General features: G+C 28.3%; 1 protein-coding gene across 4 annotated transcripts in view; it reads left to right on the forward strand.

Moving 5' to 3' along the window:
* The window catches only part of LOC136988209 (neural-cadherin-like), a 173,265-nt gene that overhangs the window by 68,524 nt on the left and 85,622 nt on the right, over positions 1-19,119 (forward strand). For all 4 annotated transcript variants that reach the window (XM_067286049.1, XM_067286047.1, XM_067286048.1 and 1 more), the window contains exons 9-12: positions 8,277-8,402; positions 11,027-11,365; positions 16,035-16,225; positions 17,255-17,444. In XM_067286049.1, the coding sequence (XP_067142150.1) occupies positions 8,277-8,402; positions 11,027-11,365; positions 16,035-16,225; positions 17,255-17,444 (846 nt within the window). The remainder of the gene's footprint in view (positions 1-8,276; positions 8,403-11,026; positions 11,366-16,034; positions 16,226-17,254; positions 17,445-19,119) is intronic.

Raw genomic sequence — 19,119 nt, forward strand, 5'->3', positions numbered from 1 at the left:
TTTGGGTTACTAAAACACTAATATAAAATGTTGGCTTGAAAATGCAACAATACACCTAAACAACATTGCATACCTGCTGTCATACAGCACAGTAACTGATAAATAGTCCAACAGAGACACCAATAACCAGCAAAAATTAGTAATTTTAATGAAAACAAATGTTTTTTTCCATACTAAACAGACATCAGGTTGAGCAGAAAGTGGAACAGAACACAAATACAAATGAATTAAACAAACTTCCTTCATGTGGAGACACATGTGCTCTGCATGTAGCATAGGAGTGAAAAATAAATAATTTTACAATATATTTTAAATAATTAACAAAGGTGATTACAATATTTAACAATTAACAAAGACACAGGATTTTATTAAGAAAGATTAAGCAAGTTCATGTAGTGTCCACCAGGCCAATAAAATGGAATTTTCTCACAATTTTTAAATAATTTTGACAATTGTTACTTATTAATTTATCTGGTTTTAAACTAAAATGAAGAAAAAAAGATTAAGCATACTTGTTGATTCCTTTTATTTTTTTTTTGTTTGGGCAGGCAGATACCATTTGTCTTTTAGGTGTTTTTTTTTTTTTTTTTTTTTTTTTGTAAAAATAAAATAAAAATGTTTATTTTCCATAACTGTTGTCATTACTTTTCCTACTGTGAATATCTTTAAATTTCTGACATGACAATGGCAATTCATACTGTAAGACTTAGGCAAACATCTTTGCCTAAGTCTATAGATTGCATTTTTTCTCTGGCTGAAGATGAAGCTTATTCCTAATCAGTTATATGGAAATGATTTTCTTACATAAACTGATTTTTAGCCAAAATTTAGTTATGGTCTTCCTCTAATTTTTGTGTTTTGATGTGAACTATGATATACTCAAATTGCGAGAGGACATATAAGTATATTAAACAACCTAAAACCATATATATATATATATATATAAACACACACACAGCCAAATGATTGCCTTAAATACTCTGGCTATAAATCCACTATTTTTTTTTTGTTTTAATAATTAATACTAAGTAATTTGCTACTAGAGGTAGATGTTAGGTGTCATCTCTTATCTAAAATAACAATTATAATTTTAATAATTTATTACATAATTTAGAGTTAACTACTTTTCTTCCAGATGGTTCTAAATTATTTAATAATTATTAAAATTATAATTGTTATTTTAGATAAGAGATGGTGCCTAATGTCTAACTCTGGTAGCAAATTACTTCACTAATTTTTGTTTTTTAATAATTAATACTAATTTATAGCCCGAGTATTTAAGATGATCGTTTGGCTATTGTGAGAAGATATTGAATACCATAACTGCTACATAATTATATTGTTATTTCTTCACTGATTAAGTTTTTTCATTGCTCACTTCATATTCATTGTGAGCTTGTGACATAACCTTAACTTGCTGGTCACAATATGGTTTGTCAGTTTAATTTGCATTACTTCTTTTTTGAATATCTCAAACATTTGCCTAAGTCCTAATGTATTTCTGTTACTGTATAGTCTTTTTATACATAAATCAGATACTTGTGGATGTTTTATACCTTGGATGGGTCCATGGAGACTAAAAGTGCTTAAGCCTTCCCACTGACAAAAAGTTACATAGGTCACTCAGAAGTTTTTTTCTACATGTCTTCTATTGCTTATAGCAAAAACAGCATTAAAAATGGGTGGAGTAAAGTCTGAATCAGGTTCCTGTTTCCGGTACTTCCCAGCAAGCATTGCAAAAATACCGGTAAATGACAGTGTGGACAAAAACCAAATATTGGGCGATTATCCATTACAACTTTTTATGTAATCTCAGTAAAGATGAGTGTTTTTTTCAGAAATGTCTTCTGTTTTGGGGGAATATTGCACTTCCTTGAAGACCATTACATGGTGGTATAAACAGTTTAAAAATGGTAATATTGGTGTGGAGGATGAGCCATGCTCGGGTAGGCCAGCAGAAGCAGTGATGTCAGAAAATATAGCTGTTGTAGAGAAACTTCTCAGCGAAACAGGTGAATCATCTATCAGCATATTCAGGAATTATTGAATATTAGTGTGTCATCTATTCATGACATTCTGCACAAGCACTTAGGATTAAGAAAGGTTTGTTCACTTTGGGTGCCCCATTCACTGACAGAGGGGCAGAAGCACAACAGGGTAGAATGGTGTAAAAAAAATGATTAAACAGTTTGATTTTGGGACATCCAAGGATATTAGCAGCATTATAATGGGTGATGAGACCTGACTGTATTATGATGTGCCAACAAAATCTCAGAGCGAAGTTTGTCTCTTTAAAGATGAAGCAACTCCAGTAGAGGTCTGAAAATCACATTCAACAAAGAAATGAATGATTGCTGCATTCTTTGCAAAATGTGGTATTGTGGAGAGGGTCATACTAGAAAAACAGCATACAGTCACTAGTTCCTGGTACACACAAACATGTTTGCCAAAAGTCATTCAACAACTGACTTACATCTGACAAAGATCTCAGCTCAACACATGGCTCCTACACCATAACACTCCAGTGCATAGGTCAAAGGATATAGTCACCTATTTGATCAAGTCTAGCCTAACTGTTTTGGATCATCCTCCGTACAGTCTAGATCTTGTTCCCTGTGACTTTGGCTTATTTCCAGAAGTCAAAAAAGTCTCAAAGGTAGATGATTTTCCAGCAATGATGAGCTCCTGGCAGTGTGGGATCAAGAGAGTGTTGATCTCCTAGAAGAGCATGGTTTGATGACTGGTTTTGATATATGGCAAGATGCATTGAGTGTGGTGGAGAGTATTTTGAGACTGTAAAAAGTAAATCTGAGGGACAAAACTTTCTGAATGACCTATGTAAAACTTGTTTGTTTGAATTTTGAAATGTTTCAAAAATATTTATGATGACAAATATGGTTTATTGGACCATCTGAATACAGTCACCATGCACATGTTAATAAAAGGTACTTATAATTATCGTATATTTTTAATTTTTGAGTTAGTCCCTTTAGTTCTTCAGGATCTACTGCCCTTTTCCATAGTTTTTCCTCAAAGTATAAAGATTCCAATGGTCTCCATTTTTGATATGTTTAGCCATAAGATGTTATTTTAATTACTGACTACTTTCAGAATATTCAAACAAAAAATTGCAATTTTAAAAGATTGTTTGGAAACTGAAAAAAATGGCATTCAATATATATTAATCTCTTTTTTGGCTGAGGGTAAAAATATGGAAAAATTATTGAATGATTTTATAGATATACTTTCACAAATATATTGATGGAAGAGTATAGTCAGACATGAAAAAATTATTATATAATTATATACAAATAAAATAAGTGTAAATGAAGACAATGAATTTATGAAGCCAAACAAACTGCCAAAATGATTGGGCTATGATATGGCTATGTAATTAATTAATCATTCATTACTGTACGTTGGCATGAAGTGTAATATTATTTTATAATTAAACATTAAATAGCTTGTCTTAGAAGTAGGCAGTTATGTTGCCATCTATTGCTAGATTTAATAATTATAATAATTTAAATTTAGAATTTTCTGGAAGAAAAGAATTTGACCAGATCAGGACTCAAAAAACCAATTTGGGACAACAAACTTAACAAAAAACTTAAAAATTTTGGTCTTCAAGGGTTTGAAATATGTATTGTTTGTTATTTGTTAACATTAAATGATTTCATAATTATAATTGAATATACCTGGTGATGAACAGTTTAAATGATGGAATCCATAAATATTTAAGAAGTCCCCTGTAAAATAACTTCAAATGTAAGTAACACATTTTAAAAATAAGGAATGGACTAAATTAAATTTAAATTAATAAATTGAAACTTATTGTAAAAATGGATACATATGCTTATAGTGAATAGAAAGAGAAATATTGGAAAAGAAATGAGCTGATATTATTTTAGTGTAGATCTAGTAATATTGAAAATGTCAATAAGCAATCATTGAAACTAATGTTTGGTATCTTCTTAAGTATTGTTTTAACTGCTATGTGCACCTAAATTGTTATATGCACTGCCCAGTTTTCTTACAAATATTATATATTTCTTCAGAAAATAACATTATCAGTATTCTTATTTATGAATTAACAATTCTTTCAAAATGAAATTAAAATGTAAAAGACTTTACATCATGGAAAACAAGAATGCAATTATTTGTTATGAGAAAAGTGCTGAAAAATTTAAAGTTTTGTTGGGAATAGAATTTAAATTTAAATTATTGAAGTGTTGAAGACCAAATTGTGATTTTTATAATTTTTATTCATAGATAAGGAGATAAATATTTGACCTTTTAGAGCAAAATTCCAATTATTCAATAAATGATAGTATATAGTGTCTAGGAAACTCTTTTTTGATTTAATTTGGGTAATGAAATTTTTTCCAGACTTTCTGATTTGTCTCATTTTTCCCATGTAGTGTTTTATTAAATACAGTGTTTTATTAAATATTTAATTTTCAAAAATGATCTTTTCAGAGATAATCCATAAAATGAAATTAGTTTTAATAATATATCATCCATTGTTAGTACTAGTTAACTGGTTTTATGTATAAACAAACATGCTTAAGAATATGATTAAAAATTGCAGCCCAGCATTGTGACGATGTCACAATAAATAATTGCTTGTTTTTGCTTTAGGTTCTTGTGCTGTTTTAAACAGTTTAAAATATTTTTTTTTAGTTTTAAATAAAATCAGAAAATACAAAAATATTATTTTCTAATTTTAATGTAACTTGTAATCTAAATGTTCCAGCTATTAAAGTTTTTATTATAGATAAGCTAGATGGAAACATATATTATAAAACACTATTTTGAATATATAAATATCTGAACAGCAATTAAGTTCTAGCCAGATGTGAAAAATCAAACTTCTACTAGATTTTTAGATCATTTTTATGCTGATTTACAGAAATATTCATATAAGCAACAACTCCACAAACCCTATTTTTTATTAAAGCCAGGTTACCAAATTATTTGGCTATAATAGGACTAAGTTAATAATTATATAGGAAGTAATTTTATGTAGATGTAGGCAGTTAAGCTACTATCTCATAATAATTTTAATAATTACAATAAATTAATGTTAATTTAGAATTTCTAGAAGAAAATACTTGACCTGGAGCAAGACATGAAACCACTTCTGCTAATATTCATGTACAGTTGTTTCCTGTTTAATAACTATTTGAAGAATGGTTATTTATTTTAACAACTGCCATCTTAAGGCTTTAAATTGAAAAATCATTTAATAATAATGATTATAAATACTTCTATTGATGAATAGAATATTATGGTATAGTGTAGTAATGACAGATTGCAAACTTAAGTATCTTTTTGAGGTTAATCTAGTTAACTTGGGTGCCTAATTTATATTTTATGTTAGTCTTAAGTAATTTTTGAATTGTTTTTTCTATTCATTAGATGCTTTCTATATTCTAGAATGTAATTCTGTTTCTGTATTTGATTTAATTGCAATTTGAAAACATTTGTTCTGTGTAAATCTACTGCTGGATATTAACATAATAATCTCTAGCAATGTTTTGATTTTATACAATAATTTTAACAATGATCCTTGAAGATTATTTTTTGATTTTGTTAAACTTATTGTGACAATTAATAAATTTATATTTTTTCATATGCAATAAAATAAACTGTGTATATATAATATATATATATATATATATACACATATAGTTTACAAGAAAATTATAGTTTGTTACAAGAAAAAAAAAAAAAATATATTATATATATATATATATATATTTTTTTTTTTCTTGTAACAAAGAACTTGTAACATTTTATTAATATAATAAAGTATTGGTTATATTTGGTGTTTACACAGTTGTTTATATATACTTAATTAAATTATATAAGGAACATATTATATTGTTTTACTTATTGTAATTTATAGAAAGAATTAGTATAATAACTTTTTATCAATTGCAAAAATTGTTTCTGAAAACATACTTTAGTATGTAGGAAAAATCCCCAAAAGAAGAGTTTCAATTTAACTTTCTTAACTTCTTACTACACTGGGATGAATATAAAATTAACTTTCACCTAAACCTACTAACCGGAGTAAAAATTGTTCTAATATTGCGAATGTTTTTGATGTCCCTTCTGGGCTCTTCTTCAGGCATTCCATTAAAACCATTGTAAGCTGGTTCTTCCTTAGGTTAGTAGGTTTAGGTGAAAGTTAATTTTAGAAGAAGAGTTTCTATTTCTTATGGGAAAAAGGATTGGAGTACTTGACTAAACATATCTATTTCATCCAAGACTTGATTCTTTAGCAACTACTAATAATCAATTATGACTTTTATAAGTAAATAAATAGATTAGGGATAATAAAAACTCATTAAAAATTATAATCTATCAACAAATCAAGTTTTGTTGATAGAAAATCAATATGTAGCTTCATGAACTCATTCAATCTGACAGTAAATAACAAATGGAAGCAATCAAACATTGGTTATTTTTATTTAAAAACAATTAATTTCTTACAAATACTTTAGCTTATGAACCTAAAATTATATTAAAAACTGGACATAAAAAAGTAATTCTGCAACCGGCATTTATTTATTTAAAGTAGCTACAGTTTCCACTTTTTAGTCATTGCTCATTATTTATTGTCATATTGATATGAAATATACCTAGCCTTCCATATGCTTTTACTAATTAAATTACACAATCCATAAATTAGTTCAGCATTATCTGCCATTTATACATTCTTAAATACCCAGTTTTATTGATACAAAGGCCATTCTAAAAGTAAAGAACATTTGTTTCTCTAGATATTTTTATTTAAGATAATGAAACAAAACTTATTTTACAACACATATGATACCTTAGTTATTTTTCTATGTAGTCACCATACAAATTTAAACATTTGTCATAGCATATCACTAGCTTTTCTATGCCTTCTGTATACTCAGTTACCGCCAAGTTCTCGACCCAGCTATTAACGGCCTCTTTCAGTTCATTGTCACTTCCATAGTGATTCCCGGCCAAAAAGTCCTTCAATTTTGGGAAAAGACGGTAATCACTTGGAGCCAAGTCTGGGCTATAAGGAGGATGTTCAAAAACTTTCACTTAAACTGTTGAAGCAAGTTCTTTGTCAATCCAGTAGCATGCAGATGTGTGTTATCCTGAAAAAGCACAATGCCTCTGGACAACGATCCCTGCCATTGTTTTGAATGGCGTGGCTTAGTCAGTGAAGGGTCTGACAATAGGCCGCTGCATTTATGGTCTCCCCTCTAGGCGTGTAGTCGACGAGTAGGATGCCCTTTTGATCCCAAAACACTGTAGCCATAGCTTTTTTGGTGCTCAGAATTTGTTTGGCTTTTTTTGGTCTTGTTGGGAATCCGGAATAATGCCATTCCATTTACTGGCGCTTTGTTTCTGGAGTTTTATGCGAAATCCAGGTCTCGTTACCTGTAACAATGTGGTTCAAAACTCTTGCCATCCTTGTTATACCGAATGAGAAAAGTCAGTGCAGCTCCCATCTGATTTTGTTTGTGTTCATCTGTCAAGTCAAGGAACCCACCTGGCGCACACTTTTCTGTAGCCCAAATCACTACTGAGTCCATCTATAGTGAAATGTCTATCCTGTTGAATTTTTTCCTCAATCCTTGATTTGAGTTTGTCAGTCACAACAAGCATTCTTTATCATGAATATTCATTCGCCTGCCATTTTTGAACTGAAGCTTTATTCATCACATTACCATAAACATCTGCTATCTGTCTGTAAATTTTGATAGGGCGGACTTTTTTTGCATTCAAAAAGTGTATTACACTACAAACTCACACTTGGCAGGATCTTTAATTTCGTCACACATTTCAAAGTCACACTGTAAACAGTAAACAATTGTTGGGGCAAGCTATTAGCATCAAATTGGCATGAAAAAATGGAAAGGTCCATGATGTAGTGGTGGGGGTGGGGGAGAACTGTGCAGCTCATCAGATCAAAACATTATTTTCTTTTAGAATGACCCTCGTAATTGCCATTACTTGATTTAGCCAAATATTGTGACAAAATTGCCATATTTGGCAGGTTTGCATATTTTAATTGGGAGGTATAATGAAATTGAGAGGGATATACAAAAAAGCATTATTCTATTCAGTTTTAGTAATAATTTTATATTTTACAAAAAACTGACAAATATATCAAAATCTGATCTGTGATGATAGTGAATTGGTATATAAAAATTTAGAAGCTTGAATCTGTGATTGCAAAGGAATTGTATTTCTTCTAATCTCAACTTTATTTACAATTTCAGGTAAAAGCAATGGATCAAGATAAAGGTCATAATGGACAAGTTCGCTATTCAATAGTGCAACAACCAAATCAAAGAGGGACAAAATTTATAGTTGACGAGATATCTGGAGAAATTCGAACAAACAAAGTGAGTATTAAATATATTTTCCATATTTTATTTTTATATTATGTATTACTATAGGGGAGAAATTAATTTAAGTTTTTAAGATTAAATGTTTCTAAATTGATTCATTTATAATAAAAACTATAATAATAAAGGCAATAAAAATTTTCAGAAACTTAATTTTGGTAAAATTAATTATTTAAAGTTTTAAAGAATTTTCATGAATTAATTTCATTTTTAACAATATTTTAATGTTTGAAGTGGCTCTGAATAACATGTAGTCTATTGAATTATATACAAATAGTTGCTAGAAGTTGGTTCACAAAACATATCCAAATTTCTATCATGGAAAACATTTATTAAAAATATGGAAAGAATTTTGGGGAAATTAAAGCTTAAAAAATCTGATAATCCCAATTTTCATATTTCTATAATTATTTTAATGACTAAAATTAGTAAAGAAGCTTCAAAACATTTTTGTGTAATTGTGAATTATTTCAAAGTAATGGGCATTCACATAGTTCTATAATAGTGTTGTTAATAAGGATATGAGGTAGGAAAATTATATTTCAAGTTATAGTAATAATATAATAAGAGGATGCCATATCAATAAAGCCCAATTGTCCTCTGTCTCCTCAGCAGCTTTCTTGAATTAGCATGGTCTGAGACATTTCAGATCTACAGTAGGTTTGTAGAAAATACACCTCCATACTCAACTTGTTCAATATATACAGTTTATTTACAAAAGAATACTGTTTATGATGGTACCACACCATACTGACTGAAACAATAACAACTGAGGACAAGATAGAATAATTGGTGATTCTACTCAATTTCCGTACTGTGAAGAGATTATATCCACACTTTCATCCAATCTCAGACTTCACTCATGCCTGAGCGTCGCTTTCAGAGGAGTGTAGCCTCTCTTCCTATTCTCAGTGTGTTTGCCAAGTATCTAGATCTAAGTGCTGTCAGTACCAAGCCTTACCCTCCACCTCTATTCTCTGCTCTTCTCTCCCAATTTAAAGGTTTTTTGGGAGCCAACCAATCAGAAGGACAGTCATATATGAAGCTTTTCTGTACATCCATGCTGATTTGAATGTGGGTGGTTGTTGTCCTCTTTGTTTACTTGTTTAGTTGCTGCTGTTTACATACCATGGCAAATGGTATGTTTGACTGCACTACACCTGGGTCCAATTTAACTAATCACAAATTGCTTTGTTTTTCTCACAAACTAACACTTTACAAAATATTTTCTAGCAGAATGCTCATTTGATAATTGATTATCAAATGGTGGCAGGTTTTAATTAAAACAGTCGCCACTCTAAAATCTGGTTATGCTTAATAAGAAAAACTCAAACACCAATATCAGTTCAATTTTACAACAAGGTTTACTAATATGAATGTTTTTGTCTGTTTTAAATGGACATTCTCAGGTAAGTTACAAGTAATGTAGAATGTAGAACAGAAATTACAAATTTGAATCATTAAACAAGTTCAAAACATCTGGAAGCTGTTTTTGAATTTGTTTGAAGGTTCAAATTTGTAATTTTTGTTCTACATTCTACATTACTTGTAACTTACCTGAGAATGTCCATTTAAAACAGACAAAAACATTCATATTAGTAAACCTTGTTGTAATATTGAACTTGTATTGGTGTTTGTGTGTGTGTGTGTTTTTTTTTTTTTTTTCCATTAATTAATAACAGCATAACAAAATTGGAGAGAGACACTTAATATCAAATAATACTCATAAAAATTGCTATAAACACTATCTTTTGATGTTAAATTATTTTCATATAAAAAAAAATCACAAAATAAACTTTACTTGTTGACAAATACTTTCAATAAAACACGAAAAGCTTATTTTGCTATTTTGTTTTTATTTTTTTGACATTAAAATTATTTAACATTAAACCATCATGTTTATAGCAGTTTTACCAGCAATAGAATTACAAATGAAAGTTTTTATATATTAGAATATTTTAATTTCATTTTCAGTCATAAATTTTATTTAATGTTATATAAAACATAAAAAATAATTTCTGTGCATTAATATAAAAATTTTGCAGGAGTTTCTTTATTTATTCAATTGAGAATCTTTGTAAACTATTATGTTATGTATACACCTGTCCAAAACTTAAAGACTGACATTTGTCCATGAATAGAAAGAACTGTAGATGAATACAGACAAATATGGCAAGAACTGTATTACTTGTTATATATTATTGTGTTAGATGTCAACTTGTAGGATTTTGCAAATCAAAGCAATGAAAGTAAGTGTTTGGTAAAAAAGATATACAACAGATAGGTGGATGGGTGGAAAGTGCTTACCAACACCTAGACAGAGAAACCTGCCAGTAAGGAATATGTCTACCTCAAACTGTGGTGCAGCTCTCAGATTGTTGTGGCAGACTTGTCTTAGTGACTTTTTCTAGCTATCACCACTAGCAATTGTATTTGCCCATTAAGTTTTGGATATGTGTGTATAACAATTATGAGATATGAAACAATAAAAATTTTCAGATTTAATTCTATAGTGATTCATATTAATGAACATGACCAATTTATTAAAATATTTTATTAAATAAGATTATTAATAATGTGTGTGTATATATTTATATTTATATATATATATATATTTACAGGTTTTTGATAGAGAAGGTGATGATGGACGATTTGTTAGTGTTACTGTTAAAGCTACAGACCGTGGTAATCCACCACTAGAAGGTGTATGTTCATTTAAGGTAGAAATAACTGATATTAATGACAATCCACCGTTATTTGATCGTCAAGAATATAGAGAAAATGTAAAGCAGGATACTCAGAAAGCTACAAATATTCTTCGTGTATCAGCTTCAGATGAGGATGCAGATAACAATGGTGCTATAATTTACAATCTTACTGCTCCATATGACCCATCAGATCTTGATTATTTTGAAATTAACCCAGATTCAGGTTGGATTAGTTTGAAAAAAGCATTAGATGTAAGTGAACTTATACAAATATGTGTTATAGTTTATAAGATGTATAACAAGTGTTAATATTTAGTGATGCTCATCATCAGTTGAAATACACACATTTTTCACTCATTAGAGATTTGTATCATAAATTTACTACTCATTATCTTATTCAAAGTTTTATCTATTTTTACCTACATAAAATTGTTATTTCTCTTGTTCAAATATGTTTTCTGTAAATGTTTTGAATATAGGAAATATATATTTATTATACTAGCAGATATGCCCAATCCTGCGTGGGCCAAAAATAAGAACAGCAAACATTAAAATGAAAACCATATTAAGAGTTTGGTTATTTTAGACTATCATTAGTTATTGCATGCTTCATTTAATGATAAACATTGTCATGTTTAACACTAAATGAGGCATGCAATACCTTACAGCTTATATTTATATTTTGATGTTCCAGAGAATTTGTAACCTAGTGAGTTTTTACCATTTTTATTGTAAAATTGAAATGAATTCATTCACTAGGTGTGTTTTTACTTTTCCCGAAAAGTTTGTTTTTTGGCATTTACAACATTATCGCATTGCATGCTTCAAATATTAAATAAATATAACAAGAAAAAGAAAATGTAACAAAACAGAATAAACAACAAAAAGCTGATTTGATTTTTCTTTTTTAAACTAATCTTATTTAAATTCATATAACAAAAATAAAAACAAAGGAACAATCAGATTTTGAGGCAAATAAACTAAAGGTTCACTCTTGGCACTCTGGAAAACCCCCAATTACTTGTTTTGTGCTTGCTAAGAATATGATATTAAGATGGTACGGAATGGCACAATTTTGCTGGTCACGTAGACAGGAATTGATGTATTTAAATAGAAAATAGTATTGACTCTTGCCTGCATAAGAAGACAATTCAAGACTTCCAAATTTTTTCTAGTGTTAACTCTAATTTACCTTTTTACAGCGAAATATGAAATGGTAATTGGCCAACCAATCAAATTTTATGAAAAATGGACCAAATACTTAAACTCCACAGCTTCAAATACCTAAAATCATATTTTGTTCTTGCTGGTAACTTTATATTAAGTAATTTGTATATTCCACTAGTCACATAGAAGGGGGAGGTCCGTTGCAGCCAGAAGGTTGAAGTTAGTTTGATCAAAATTAGTCATTGCTCTCCTGGGTGGGAGGATAGTACCTGCATGGGAGGGAGATGGGAGGGTAGTTTCATTGCATTAGCTCAAACTGTGTTGAAATGTATAAAGAACTAACTGTGCTTTTTTACATATTAGATTGAAAAAATATGCATGCGTATAATATAATAATTGCCATATTTCTAATGAAAATCCAACCTATGTAAACTGTAAAAATACTTTTTTTTTTCTAGTATTTTTTATTTATTTTCTAGTTTTTAATTTGATGTAATCATTAGTACTTTCTTTTAAAAAGAGTAAATAAATATAAAAAGAACTGTTGATTAGATCAAATAAAAATTGAAAAATAGGAAAAAAACATCAGCAATAAGAGAGTTTTGAGTTTTTATTTGAAATAAGAGTGTGATTTTTATTTGGCAGTAAGATTTGCCAAAGATAAGAGTAAAATTTCTTTGACATTCTTGACTAGAGTAAAATTTGCTTTACTCTTGTCAAGCTCTAAAATAAATATTTACTTCATAAATAATGTTGAAAATTGGCTGTTAGTTATTAATTTAATTATAACACTTTCAAATCTAGTAAGCTGTGAAAAAAATATTTATTTCTTTTATAAATATATTTTAAATGTACTGTATATTAAAAATATATTATTTTCGCTTTATACCAACTGATGCAGTCAGTACACTGCTAATAAAATACAAAATATAAAGAATATAAAAATATTAATGCTACTATTTTGATTTGAATTCTTTTTCAAATGAATCCATATTTTAGTTTTGGCAGTTTTGGCCATAGAACTTTAGTTTTGTCTATAGACATTCCACTGCTTGTTGCAAGAGGTCAACTTTATGAAGTAATTTATCAGATTAAAAAAAACAATGTCTAGTTCATTTATCTTTTATTTTGAAAGTTCTGTTTTGTTTAGTTAGAGACTAAGAATGAGTTCAGTTTAAATTAATTAAATGATGAATTAAATACATTGATGAATATTTAGACTTATATCCAGTGATAACCTCCTAAACAAATAATTTATATGTATTGTACATTCATTACATGCTATTAATTAGCCCAAACAAAATTTTATCCAATTACAGTGTTTTCATTACAATTCTCCAGGCAAGTTTAGGTGTTTCAGCTAGTTTGATATAAGATTGTTCAATCATGATGATGGCAAATTGAATTAAGCTTATTAAATTGTTAACATATTACATATTTAAAATTTTAAACCTTCACAATTTTTTTATTTCATGTTTACATGAAATGTTGTCATATTGTAAGTAAACATGTAATATGGATATTATTAGTGTTCTTTTATCGTGATATAACAACTAGATGTCAATGTATTGTATATAAGAAAACTAAAAATTTGTATACAGGTATACCTCGCCTTACGTCAGTAATTGGTTCCAGTAGAGGTGACATAAGTCGAATTTACTTGTGTAGTTATGACGTAAGTCGAAACTACAGTAGAAAATGCCAATAATGAGCACTTAAAGACTGCTAAATAAGACGACAACACAGAAACAGATATTTTCATGTTCCGTTCTCTAGGATTTATGATTATATTAACATTTACTGTAAATGTACATATTTTAATGTGATTTTATGTGCTTTTAACACTTTTCTAGTGATATTATGACTTCAATATTTGTGGCGGACGGATGTAAAGTCGAATAAAATGACTTAAACTTGATTTTTATTTTTCCATGTACTTTTTTGACAAACGACGTATAATCGAGAACGACGTAACTCGAAATGACGTAACTTGAGATATATAATGAAAAATAACTACAGGTATATCACTTGTATGGATGGTTGAAAATATTAACTTTGTTTTTTACATTTCAACATGTAAGATTAAATAGGCATATCAATAAGTTTCAAAACACCTTTTTCTCTCTTTTCTAGCAATTTCTTTAATCAAATCAAAAGAACTAATGTTTTCAGCTATTCTAAATGGCCTTCAGGTTAAGCATAATTGGAACATTGGAATATAAATTTGAACATAAATTAGGACATGAATTTGAAACTTGAGATTCGCTCATGTTCTTATGATGTCATGATTTTACAAAAAATTGGAATAAATTAAATAAATAAATACAGAAATAGACAAAATTACAATTATATATTAAATTTAACAAACCTAGTGTGAAGTAAAAATAAACATAACTTCAAACATAAAATTTAACACTTCGAGCTTCGCTCGCATTCCTATGACATCACAGTATTACGACACTTGGAATTCTTAAACTTATAATTTAAATAATACAGAAAACGAGATTACAATTATACGTTAAACTTAACAAACCTAGTGAAAAGCAAAAATAAATATCAAAATAAACATCAAATGGATAATTATTGCAGATATGTGAAGAAATAAATTACAAATTTTCTTTATAAATTATCTAAAGTCACATGACATTCTAGCAATTTCCTTGATTAAATCGAAAGGTTCTTTTGAATTAATTAAAGCAATTGCTAGAAAAAAGAGAGAAAGGCATTTTGAAACTTATTATAGAAAAGTTCTAGTTTACTGCGCATAGAATTGTAGGCATAACAAATAGAATGTTAACAAATTCAAGCAAATCAAATTACCTTTAAGTTATTTTATTTTCATAAAATTATTCTAGTAGATAGTTATTAATTTAAAGTAACTTTTAGGACCCCCCCTCCCTTTTTTTTTGTTGACATTCCTTTTCATTACAAATTTTTGATAGCTATTATGAACATTTCATAAATTACAACAAAACTCATGAAAACTGGACTTTCTTTGTACTTTATATATACATTTTTTTCTCATTTGGCAGGTTTCTGTTTTGAACAGTTTTTTAACACAGAACTTCACTGTTTTGAAGAATTCTTCTCATTTAGACATGTTTTCACTTTATTAAGGTTCCATTTTGAACAGGTTTTACTGTACTGTACATAAAATTAACAGAATGTAATCTGCATAAAATATATTCGACACTTTTTACCAATTTCATTGCTTTGAATTTTTTCTAAATTAGCTAATGAATTTAAAAATAAATAAATGTAATAATTAAAGTCCATTAAATAAACTCTTTATTTTATTCAGGAGTTTTTTGTTACTTTCATAAAAATTTAAATGAATTTTAAATTGAAATTTAAATAACAAAGAAATGCTTTAAATATTTTTTAAAGCTGGCTTTGGCATTATGTAGAATTTGTTGAACACACAAATGATATTTTTCTAAATTTAAACATCCAAAATAGATTTTCTTTAATTTTTGTAAAAGTGTATTGCTATTTGATGTATTTAAATTTATAATAATTTTAATAAATGATGATAGTTTAATCAAATTATTGTATTATTCAAGTATTTCAAATTATTTAAATAAATAATAGTTACTATCTGCAGAGGAAATTTTAATCTGTTATGTTTGTTGCATTCATAATATATTTACGGTTATTTTCATTACTTCTTGTTTTAATTTCTTAAAATATTTAATTTTTAATTTCAAAAATAGTTTCACAAATATTTAATTCTTACTTTCTTATAATATTTCAGAGAGGTCAATATCATTTAAGAGCTATTGCATTAGATAAAGGTATTCCTCAACATAGAGCAACTGTAGATGTGATTATGCAAGTTGTAGATAGAGCAAATAATCCCCCTGTTTGGGATCAGCCAGTCTATGGACCAATTCCAATCAAAGAAAATTTAGAAGTTGGAAGCAAAGTTACTTCAATTAGAGCAAGGTAAATAATTGTTAAATTTACTTTTCTATTCAAGTAAACTGATTTTCAGTAAAATTTAAATAATTAAATTTTAAACAGATATGTTTATTACTTAACTCTTAGCAAGATGGTTTTGTAACCTTTATTTATTCATTTATTTTTTGTTATTGTAAATGATGATGATGTATTTAAAACAGTCATGGAAGCCTTTATTTTTAATATTTTCAACATATACATTTATAAACATAAATGAAGTAGCAGAAATGATTCAAAACTGGATGAATCACTATAATCCATGATCGCTATATTGATTAACTTATGTTGATTATGCAAAGCAGTTCATCTGAAACAATCCTAAAAATAGTGGCAGATAAATTAGATACTTTATCACAAAAATGTCAGATCATACACAATAATTATAATCATTACTTATCTGGAAAAACATAAAAATGCTGTTCTTTTGCAGTTATCTTAAGTCTTTAGAAGCTAAATTGAAAGACCATTTCTTTTTAAAATTTCTTTAAAGTAAAAAAATGCATTAATAGAATTCATACAAGATTAATTGAAGAAAATTTTGCAATTCCTGAAAGAAGTTGTATGTATTATGACAAAATTTTAAGACTCCTTACATTTTGGTGGCTAGCAGACAGCCTGCATAACACAATTGGTTTTGTTACAAAAAGTTAATTTCTTGTAACATAATAAAATTACACAAACAAATTATTTATTTATTTATATAATAATGTAAGAAATAGACAAATGAAAAATATAGTGACAAAATTATAAGACCAAATTTTTTCTATTTTTCTAATATGAGAGAAATTTTTTCTATTTTTCTCATATTAGAGACAAGCAAAAGACCAGGATATGAGAAACACTAATGAAAACATAGTAAAAATGTGTTAATTGAAATATGCTGGTGTAGGCGTTTTGCATGTGTTTATTGAAAACTTAAATTGTGCATATTTTTTTAATTATGAAACTTAAAAATTTGTTTGTATTGATTTTGAAATTAAAAATTATTAATAATTTATTTTCTTTTTATTTTAGATCAGGGATCCCAGATAGTCCTACTGTGTTTTACTCTCTAATGAAAGGTGGAACAGAGCAGACAAACAAGAGAGATACTTTTTATTTAAAAGAAAGATCAGAAAATGGAAATACTTGGGCTGATATTTTTGTAAATTATCCATTGGATTATGAAAGAATACAGCAATATAATTTAACAGTCAGAGTAGAGGTAAATAAGTTGTTTTAATGAATTACATTGATAATGTATAATTGATAATGATATATTTTCATTCATTATTTTATATGTATTATTAATACAAATAATTGCAAATTTACAATACAAATAATTATTATTACAAATGTCAAATTTAAGGAAATTGTATATTTGCATTCATACAAAATTTTTAAAACATTTTAGAACAGTGTATAACATCCCAAACTTTTATGAACTTTTCCTTGGTTCTATAAAGTTATATCCAATGCTCCTAACCCATTTTTCCTTGTGCGATAAAGGCTTGGAAATATTCTTAGGGAAACTTTTCTATGAACTACACTCTTTGGGTTGTTACAAAACATTTGGAAACTATTAAACTCAATATTTCTTTTTTTCGATTTTAACAGAGGAAAGGGAAAGGCTGTCAGTGACCCCAACCTTTGCCTATGGTCATTGTTCAGTACTCTGCCTCCAGTTCCCCCTGCCACCCACTTGCTTCTACTCACCACCCACAGGGAGGACAGTAGCACTCACTTTGGGAACCACTGGTGTATAATGTTTATTTTTAAAGTTTGATTTATAATTTTGAAATAAATATCTAACTTAATATTATTCATTTCTAACATTGTATACATTTTAATGTTTTAGATTAATTGAATGCAGGTGAAAACGTGCGCTGTCTGTTTCACTTTCAGTTAAAGTGCACATTGAGATGCAAACACAATGCATAACACATGCATAGTGTAGTAAACAACTGCTTGCCACATGACAGCAAAGCAGGTTTATATGCACATTGGCAGACAGTTTTGTGATGTTTGCAGAATTCTGAATGTTGTGGAGCAAGTAAATTATTATGGAAGTACTTTTGAATCAGATACATACACAAGAATCTAGATCTCAGTTTGCATGCAGCTACTAAAAAGCATTGAATACAAAAACCTATGCTATTTTGCTCTGTGCTACCTGTGTCACTTGCTTCTTAATATGCTTCAGACATAAGTTGAGTAAAGAATGTCTAGACTGATTGATTAAATATTATATACACTGTGTATATGACACAGTGTATATAATATTTCATCTACTTAGAAATTATGATACAGAGAAATCTCCATTAATAGCATTTGAATAGTAGACATCTCTACTTAACAGATATTTTTACAATCCCCAGACCCTTCAAATAGACATTTATTATATTTACCTCTAATTAGCAGACACTCTAAATAGTGGATGCTGTCATCCATAACCAATCTTTCGAAAACACATCCCATCTTCAATATTCCAAAACAATTATGTATGAAATATTTTAAAACAAAAAGAATAGGTTCAAATACTCTTTCAGATGATGAATTTTGACCACAGGCATGGAATAAAGACCAACTGAAAATAGGAATAGGTGAGGGGGCAGGTTGTAAAAAGCTGAACAATACTCTTTATCTGTTAGAGAAGACTAATCTGCTTAAGTTGTCAATTGCCACTTATCTTCATACATGTTAATGTTGTTATTAAACTTCTGTTATTGTTGAAATGACCAAGAAATCATAAACTTTTCTTGTTTACCATTCATTTTCTATACTGTTGTCCTGATGTGCTATGGAGTAATGTCTGTGTTTTTAACTATCAATTTATGTATGGTAAACTTATTTGTGCATGAAACTTATAATTTTATGTTTTAACATTTAGCCTATGGTAT

This window comes from Centruroides vittatus, unplaced genomic scaffold, assembly GCF_030686945.1.
Source record: "Centruroides vittatus isolate TY-2023 unplaced genomic scaffold, ASM3068694v2 scaffold_324, whole genome shotgun sequence".
Lineage (NCBI taxonomy): Eukaryota > Metazoa > Arthropoda > Arachnida > Scorpiones > Buthidae > Centruroides > Centruroides vittatus.